The sequence below is a fragment of the Electrophorus electricus genome, chromosome 1 (assembly GCF_041902795.1).
Source record: "Electrophorus electricus isolate QZ-2024a chromosome 1, ASM4190279v1, whole genome shotgun sequence".
NCBI classification, from domain to species: Eukaryota; Metazoa; Chordata; class Actinopteri; order Gymnotiformes; family Gymnotidae; genus Electrophorus; species Electrophorus electricus.
In genome coordinates, this window is record NC_137497.1 from 15,008,721 (window position 1) to 15,018,881 (window position 10,161).

Sequence of the window (10,161 nt, forward strand, 5' to 3'; positions counted from 1 at the left end):
CTCTCTCTCTCTCTCTCACAAACAGATAATAGTTCTGTCTCTCTCTCTCTCTCTCTCTCTCACACACAAATAATAGTTCTGTCTCTCTCTCTCTCACACGGAAAATAGTTCTGTCTCTCTCTCTCTCTCTCTCTCTCTCTCTCTCTCTCACACACACACACACACACACAGATAATAGTACTGTCTCTCTCTCTCTCTCTCTCTCTCACAGAGAATAGTTCTGTCTCTCTCTCTCTCTCACAGATAATAGTTCTCTCTCTCTCTCTCTCTCTCTCACACAGATTATAGTTCTGTCTCTCTCTCTCACACAGATAATATTTGTCTCTCTCTCTCACACACACACAGTTATTAGTTCTCTCTCTCTCACACACACAGTTATTAGTTCTCTCTCTCTCTCTTTCTCTCTCTCTCACACAGGTAATCGTTCTGTCTCTCTCTCTTTCTCTCTCTGTGTTCCACACACAGATAATAGTTCTGTCGCTCTCTCTCTCTCTCACACAGATAACAGTTCTGTTTCTCTCTCTCACACACACAGAGATAATAGTTCTGTCTCTCTCTCTCTCTCTCACACACAGAAAAGTTCTGTCTCACACACAGATAATAGTTGTCTCTCTCTGTCTCACACACAGATAATAGTTCTGTCGCTCTCTCTCTCGCTCTCTCTCTCTCTGTCTCACACACAGATAATAGTTCTGTAGCTCTTTCTCTCTCTCTCTCGCACAGATAATAGTTCTGTCTCTCTATGTCTCACACAGATAATTCTCTCTCTCTCTCTCTCTCTCTCACACACACACACACAGATAATAGTTCTGTCTCTCTCTCACACAAACACACAAAGATAATAGTTCTCGCTCTCTCTCTCCATTTCAGACACACACATCGTTCTGGGCATTGAGAGTTCTGGTAAACTGGGATGTGATGATGTTGTCACTTCACCTCTCTTTTGTCTCTCTAGTTTGTTGACTGAGAGCGGCGGAGTGTTGATCATGCCTGTGGTTCCTTTTAGTTGTGCTGCCACAGCTACATCTGCCAAAGTCCATCTTTGCACATCATAGTTTCCTACTTTACACACCCTCTACCTGGACATGTCTAATAATCTAGTCTCTCTGTCTGCTGAGGTTCACCTACCCCTGATGTCATGACGTTACTGTCTCAGCTGCCATGGCTAATCCCACCACCCCATGATGCCCCCTGTTGTAGCCCCCCACACCTCCACCCCACACAGCTACTTCCCCGCTGCCCTTCATGGATGATCTCATACAGGAAGAGTTTCGGTCATGTGCACACCCTCGGGACCAGACAAGGACTTCTAGAAAACCACACTAGACATTAATTGCTTATTGTTCCATATTTCTTTATTTATTTTTCTCCATCTCACTACTTATTCTGCTCCTTATTGTCTATATTCTTACTACTGTAATGTCCGTTATTGTCCAGAGGACCCCACCAGTTTACAGCCCACCAGAACCAGTGCACCGAGGACACTGTCAGCACTGACATCCACACGTCTCTCACACATCTGGAGGACATGGACAGTTATGTTCCAGTGCTGTTCACTGATTACAGCTCAGCAGTCAACACAGTCACCCCAACCAAACTGACTGAAACACTCACCACTGGACTCACACCCTCCTTCTGTAAATGGGGCTGAACTTTCTAACAGACAGAATCAGTCATTCAGAACTGGCAATGTACATCCAGCACAAGGACTGAGAACACTGGGACCCCCCAGGACTGTGTGGCTGCCCAGTATAACACCAGCATCATCAAACTGGTTTGACTGATCACTGGATGAGACAGCATACAGGAGGGAGGCGACAGACATGGTGACATGGTGTCATGACAACAATCTCTCCCTGAATGCAGACAAGACCAAGAAGATGATTGTTGACCCAAGGAGGAAGGAGAAGCAGCAGCACACACCACTACAGACAGGAGAGATGGAGGTAAACTCCTTCACCTTCCTGGAGTTCACATCAGTGAGGACCTCACCTGGACCTACAACACACACCACATCAGTGAGGACCTCACCTGGACCTACAACACACACACACCACATCAGTGAGGACCTCACCTGGACCTACAACACACACACCCCACATCAGTGAGGACCTCACCTGGACCTACAACACACACACCCCACATCAGTGAGGACCTCACCTGGACCTACAACACACACACCCCACATCAGTGAGGACCTCACCTGGACCTACAACACACACCCCACATCAGTGAGGACCTCACCTGGACCTACAACACACACCACATCATAAAGAAATCCCAACAGTATCTGCTGTGTCCTCTGTTTATGTACGATACCCAGCATGACCTGCAGGTTAACACTCTCCTGACATCAGAACTCTGAAAATGTTCAGCTCTTGTTCACAGTTTTATTGACAACAGGAGGAAACATGAAACTGAATCACATGAAAGACAAATCAACAACAAGCCAGCCACAACAAGTACCGATATACACAAAACACAATGCAGCAAACTTCACAGAGAATAACATTATCCACCAAATAATGATCTGTGATTACAAATAACAATACAATAAACTACACACAACCACAATGTTTTCAAAAGGTATGAGATGTACGCAGACAACTGCATTAGCACGGCTATAATAACTACAGTAACTATAATAACTACAATAACTAGAACTCTTGGAGTTGTATTCTCTCACTCTACGATCGCTACACACATGAACCGACTCGCTGCTACTGACACCCTGTGGTTCATAAATGAATTACAACTAACCTCAAAAAATGGAACAGAGTTTATAAACTCCTGACAGAACAGCATCTGTACTTCCTGAGGAGGCTGAGGAAATGTAGCATGTCAACTAAAACTCAGCAGTTCCTACAGGAGAATGATGGAGAGTGAACTCACCAGCCACCACAGTATGATATGGGAACTGCACTACTCAGGAATGGAAGACTCAGTTTTCAGTATTTTCTCATTCTCACTCTTTCATAAACACACACAGACACCAACACAGAAACACACACGCACACACACACACACACACACACACACACACACACACACATACACGTAAGCACACACAAACAAACCCACATACACATGCACACACTAACGTTCCATACCTGAGAGTGTCCAGTCTGCAGTGGGGATCCTCCAGTCTAGCAGAGAGCAGCTTCACTCCTGACTCTCCTGGGTGGTTGTACGTCAGGTCCAGTTCTTTCAGGTGGGAGGGGTTTGACCTCAGAGCTGAAGCCAGAGAAGAACAGCCTTCCTCTGTGACCAAACAACCAGACAGTCTGCAGAAAGGAGGGAAACAGGTAGAGAGACAGAGAGTGAGATGCACTTCCAGAGCAGCCTGCATGGGGCAGCTAGAGAGGCTGCTAACTGTAGTGGAGGTTCCTCCACTCTCATCTCTCTCCGGCGTCCTCCATGGCAGATGGTTTTGTTCACTCTTCTCCAGATCGCTGCTGTCTGTGTTTATTTTTGCTCTTATTTTTATTCAGCCCTTCAGAACTCTAGTGCACTATTAACCTACATCAGAAGAACCCCAAAGCTGGACTTACACTGTGTGATTTCAGTGGTCTTATTAGACTGTTACATGTCAGACTGTATGAGATGATGCCAGTAAAATCTTGGCAGAATTCTACATCTGGCTGTGATAACAGGAGTAAAAACACTGTCACATTTCTGGAGGAAATGTGGAGGACCTGTGAATCAGAGATAAAGTCTAAGAATCCTAAGCGATGCATACTTTTTTTGGAAGTTGCAAAGCTGATGCCAGACTTTCACAAGTGTCCTCAAGATTACAGATAGCTAGACTGCAAGTAGATACAACTGACAATACAATATAGTCTACAGTAGATACACTAAATATTACAATGTAAGTCACTCTGGATAAAAGCATCTGCCAAATGCTGTAAAAGTAAATATAAATGTACTCTTATGTGGTCATGGAACTGTCTTGGCTTTATAGGACATTTCTGAGAAATAGATATCCAAAATCAACCTGAATGAAACATGAATTCACCCAAAGGTATTATTATTTTAATAGGAGTTTATGAAAAATAGTAGAGTGAAATCTGTCCAAACTTACTCTGCTGATACTCTGCAAATTCAGTCTATACAAAATGAGTGCATTATTTCGCCTAAAGGTGGTTTGACTTTAATATGGATTTATGAAGACATTGTACAGTGAGTGTCCAAACTTACTCTGCTAATAGTCAAGGGCTTCTACTCACATGTGGTAGTGGAACTGTTTTTGCATTTTGTTACAATTCAGAAAAATATGTAAAACTTCAATATAGATTTATTAATGATCTGGTGATGGCCAAGGGCCACCATTCAACTGGCAGTGGAATATTTCAGCCCTGGAGTTCCCCTGCCCTGCACATTTGCCACATTTCACTAGTGATAACCCGTTTCAGCTGGCAGTCAAGATCTATAATAACCTTCTGAGAAACATTATGTAGAAAAAGCATTTTCCACAATGCTTATTAAGATGTGTAAATATATTACCAATTGTGTTTAATCTAATTACGCAATTAAACTAGTTCAATCAAGTAAACTGTATTTTGTACAAATACGCAAGTCTGTTTCTTTGCTTAGGAAGAGTTAGGTTGCTGTGAGCAGCAAAATACCGTATAATCACGCATATAGGCGCATTAAATTTAAACCGCGGATGACTTGACCGTGAATCGCTAAAGCGCGGATAGCGTGATCGCGGTTGTAACCTAGTGACCACCTGTAACCTAGTGACCACCTGTAACCTAGCTACAAGGTTTAAATGTGTTTAAACTGATGTAGGGGACATGACTGATTAATACACAGCTGTACTTCATGAACACCAGATGTTATAAATCACATCCCCGTCAAATCTCCCGTCACACCCTCACCCTCCTCCCTCCTGCTCTCAACTACGTGAAGATCCAACCGCATTTCTCCTAAAGACTGTAACTTGATTGTTGCAAAAACAAGAAGTCCAATCTTGCTTATTGACGGTTTGGTCAAATTGTTGAGACTGTTAGCTGGTTAGATATCTGTGCTGAACAGTAAACAACTAAACAAATCAACATAGCTAGACTTTCTTTGCTAACATTACCTAGTTAGCTGTTAGCCATGAATGACGATCAGAGATTCAGTGAAAAACTCACACAGGCTTTGTCTGTCTGTCTTAGTCCATCTACTTTTACTTTTTGTCTGTCCCTTTCTGGTATTTTCCTTTTCTCTTGGAAATCACCATAGCAGCAAATATCCTCCAATTCCAGTTTGAGATTTTCTGTCATTTTCATGATCCACTACAGTTCTCTTCACCTCAGTAAGTTAAAACAGCTCATCTGATGCTATTGGCCACTGTAATGACGTCATTCAATATTCTGCCGCCCCGGCCGTCCTACCACATATGTGATTGGATCAAATTACTGTCACTCAAAATGAGAACCTTCTCACTCATATTCCTGTTACTGCTGGATACAAGTGCTTCTTGGATATTCATGTTATTACTACCTTTATTTTTTTTTTCAAATGGTACAATTTAAAAAATTTGTGGAGTGTTTTTATTGTACCTTTTGACATTTTTTAATACGTCAACATAGACTTCCTAAAAACACAAGGGCAACAATCACAAGGTTATTACTGTATTTCTAGACCAAACTGTTTTCTGCTGTTTCGTGTGCTCCCAGTTTTAGTTGAGAAAAATATTAGGAACATTATCTTCACTACATATAATGGTGTTATACTGTTTCTGACCATTCTGGTGCCCTACACACACCCAAACACACCCTGCTGCTACCACACTACAGTTACAGTGAAACTACAAACACTCCATAACTGCAGCCTGATAACATTTAATAGACAAACTGAACACAGGCATGCTAATAGAACACAGATTTGTACCTTCAGTTTCCAGAGTTGGCTCTGTCCTAGTACAATTCCCCCAGGTCATTGTGCCAGTGTTGGGTAGTGTAGTCTATTGTGTGGCTGTGTGTATCAACATAAAATATCGTGGGTGTAGAAGATTACTGTACATTCACTGAGTGGATTTGAGCTTGTTACATCTACTACTGTATTTTCTTTTCCCTCTTCTGGTTTATGTTTAATGAAGACAGGTTTGGGGTGGAGCAAGTGTTGGGTTTGGTTTTTATTCTGGCTTATACTCCCCATAGAGTCAGACGGCATGTTTGTAGATCTCTATTACTTTTTTGTAATAGTGGTTTGTGCTCAGAATAAAGTGTCTGTTGTGGTCTCTCCCCCTACACTGGCACATAACAGAGATGTATAAAGGTTGGTATCTCTCTCTAATCATCTGCAGCTGAAATAACCAGCAACTGAAGATGGCTGCCTCCAACACTCCAAACACTGTAAGATAAAACTGATGATTTTCTTCATAATTTGTGAACCCTAAAGACGGCCATGTTACTATATTGTGTGGGATGTAGCTTGGACACATTAAAACTAGCATAACCATTGTATTAGAGTGTTGCTATGAACAATGCATTAAATAAGAGTTTTACACATTTCTTTTTTTTTTTTTTAACAGAGCAGTGACTCTCCCACTATTTGTATTTTATATAATTTCCCTGCAAAACACCTTCACTATTGTTTCTGAACTTCTGAGCCCTCCAGACATCTTGTGGTTTTAAGTATTTTCTGTGGTCAGTGTTTGTTCTCCTGTATGGAGGAAGCAGAAAGACAAGGAGCACAGCAAGGGGTCCAGTGAGGAGCACATTCTATCAGTGGTGGTCACACACACATAATAGTTCTGCCTCTCTAACACACACAAATAGATGTCTGTCTCTCTCTCTCTCTATTTCACACACACAAACTCACAGATAATAGTTCCGTCTCACACTTACAAATAATAGATCTGTCTCTCTCTCTCTGTCTCTCTCTCTATTTCTCTCTCATACACACACACACACACACAGATAATAGTGTTTTTTTCTCTCTCTCTCTCTCTCTCTCTCTCTCTCTCACACACACACACACACACAAATAATAGTTCTCTTGCTCTCACGCACACACACAGATAAAAGTTCTCTCTCTCTCTCTCTCACATACACACAAATAATAGATCTGTCTGTCTCTCTCTGACTGTCTCTCACTCTCTATTTCAGACACACACACAGACACACACACACACACACACACACAGATAATAGTTCTCTTTCTCTCTCAAACACGTAGATAATAGTTCTGTCTCTCTCTCTCCCCATCTCTCTCACACACACACACACACACACACACACACACACACACACACACACATACAAACAAATAATAGTTCTGTCTCTCCCCCACACACACACACACACACACACACACACACGTTCAATCGAGGTGAAGCATTATAAACAGTAAATGAAACATATTTGTGTCAATCTGTGTAATAAATAAGATTTCAAACAGTAGTCATATTGGCTCTGAACTAAACAGTGTGAGGTCTGGTTTACTGTGTATAAACAGTAGTTATATTGGTCCTGAACTAAACAGTGTGATGTCTGGTTTACTGTGTATAAACAGTAATTATATTGGCTGTGAACTAAACAGTGTGAGGTCTGGTTTACTGTGTATATACAGTAGTCATATTGGCACTGAACTAAACAGTGTGAGGTCTGGTTTACTGTGTATAAACAGTAATTATATTGGCCCTGAACTAAACAGTGTGAGGTCTGGTCTACTGTGTATAAACAGTAGTCATATTGGCCCTGAACTAAACAGTGTGAGGTCTGGTTTACTGTGTATATACAGTAATTATATTGGCCGTGAACTAAACAGTGTGAGGTCTGGTTTACTGTGTATAAACAGTAGTCATATTGGTCCTGAACTAAACAGTGTGAGGTCTGGTTTACTGTGTATAAACAGTAATTATATTGGCCGTGAACTAAACAGTGTGAGGTCTGGTTTACTGTGTATATACAGTAGTCATATTGGCACTGAACTAAACAGTGTAAGGTCTGGTTTACTGTGTATAAACAGTAATTATATTGGCCCTGAACTAAACAGTGTGAGGTCTGGTTTACTGTGTATAAACAGTAGTCATATTGCCCTGAACTAAACAGTGTGAGGTCTGGTTTACTGTGTATATACAGTAGTTATATTGGCCGTGAACTAAACAGTGTGAGGTCTGGTTTACTGTGTATAAACAGTAGTTATACTGGCCCTGAACTAAACAGTGTGAGGTCTGGTTTACTGTGTATATACAGTAGTCATATTGGCACTGAACTAAACAGTGTGAGGTCTGGTTTACTGTGTATATACAGTAGTCATATTGGCACTGAACTAAACAGTGTGAGGTCTGGTTTACTGTGTATAAACAGTAGTTATATTGGCCCTGAACTAAACAGTGTGAGGTCTAGTTTACTGTGTATGAACAGTTGTTATACTGATCTTGAACTAAATAGTGTGAGCTCTGGCTTGTTTGCTGGCAAATAATTTCAGCACCAAATGTCCAGTTGAGGCCTGCAGAACATATTTACTGGGGGGACAGATGGGACCAGTGAACATCTTGTGGTGACACACTAAAATGGCCTTACAGCACAGAGGAATTTCAGGGTACACAAGTTAAGTGTATAATAAACTACATACATACTGTTTAATTCCTTATCAGATTATGACAATCACATGAAGTCAGTAAGGGAGTCATTCATTAACCCATAAGATTACATTTTGAATGAATCATCACCAATAAATCAAGGGTGTGGGTTACATAAACATAAATATTATTATCTGAGAAAGGTTCATTTCTGTCCAGCACTTAATATTTTATATCACTTACAAGTATCTTCCATTCTTTGATTCATACCCTTGATAAAGGTTGTATTTCAAGATTCCAAAAATTGTCTGTGGTTATAATTCTATGTTTAGTTATAATTCTACAAGTGGTTATAATTCTATGTTTAGTTCTAATACTACAAGTAGTTATAAGTCTCCCTGTGGTTATAATTTTACAAGTGGTGATAATTCTTGATGTATCTACATTCTGTAGTATCAAATAATGAATTATGGATGCAGAAATGTCAGAAATGTCTGAAGTTCAAAACACCACACATGCTAGGTACCACACACACACACACACACACACACACTTAGACAATATCCCACCCAAAAACACAAGGGAATCATGTGTGCTTGTAGAAGAGTCCTGTAATGTGTCTAGAACCTCAATAGTTCAGCTTTAAATGTTTTAATTAAGATTTTAAGGGCTTGTATTTGCAGAGAGATTAGAATGACTGATGTTTACAGTGTTTCCATACATAAACTACATAAAATCACTCAGTGAAAATCTTACATTAGAACACTTCATTTTACAACACTATTGTTGGGAGTTTCTGAATATATTCATCCTGTAAGACATTTTGCTAAATTTCTGCGCTCAGGTGACCAAAAATGCAGCTTGTGGACAAAATGCCAAAGCACCTAGTTGAAGCAGCATTGTAATAAATACACCTGTACATGTGGACAAGGACTCATCTGTGTCTCCTCTTTACAATGTTATATTTCCCTTCTAGACTTGAATATCTGCTTATGCATCACAAATGTAACTCTTTGTCTCCACAGTGTGGTCATTTAATGAAATGCAGTGAGGTTTCAACAGAAAACTATATTTAGAAATATTTAGAGAAGAGAACTTTATAATATAATATAAAAATGTATATTTCCTTGCATTGCCTTGTCTGGCAATGTTTGTTTAATACTGTACTATAAGGGAGTTGACACTGACCTTTTTAAAATGCCTCTTTATTTACATTCAAAAATAGTCACAGAAACTCACCTGAGAATCTCCAGTTTACAGTGTGAACTCTTCAGTCCAGCACAGAGCTGCTCCACTCCTGAATTCTGCAGGTCATTATTATTCATCTCCAGCTTTCTCAGTGAGTTTTCTGTTTGTAGAACTGATGTGAGAGATTTGCAAGACTCTTCCGTGAGACCACAGCCAGATAGTCTGTAAAAGATTAAATACAGTAAATAATGTAGTTCAGTCAGAGGATGATGAATTAAAAGATCTGAACTGCTAATAAAAATGTAAAGAAGAGTTTGAAAGGTCTGGAACACACCGATACATTTTCAGCCTTTTAATTTTACAAACACAGCAACATTTAACACTACTGTGTCTTCATCAAAGACAAAATGGACAAAAACATGACAAATAACATTCATTAGCAACCTAAAACAGAT

At 40.3% G+C, this 10,161-nt stretch overlaps 1 protein-coding gene across 2 annotated transcripts in view; it reads right to left on the minus strand.

Moving 5' to 3' along the window:
• Nucleotides 1-9,882, minus strand: part of LOC145657374 (stonustoxin subunit beta-like) — a 20,359-nt gene extending 10,477 nt beyond the window's left edge. The window contains exons 1-2 of one of the 2 annotated variants that reach the window (XR_014123005.1): nt 5,139-5,307; nt 3,111-3,284 (exon numbers count right to left, since the gene is read on the minus strand). Coding sequence is in view for 1 of the 2 variants with exons in the window: in XM_081711752.1 (XP_081567878.1) it covers nt 3,111-3,284; nt 9,758-9,843 (260 nt within the window). In the remaining variant the exon portion in view is untranslated. Of the gene's footprint in view, nt 1-3,110; nt 3,285-5,138; nt 5,308-9,757 lie in introns of those variants that run through there. The other variant, XM_081711752.1, reaches the window with a different exon arrangement.
• Between the last annotated feature and the right edge of the window lie 279 nt (nt 9,883-10,161).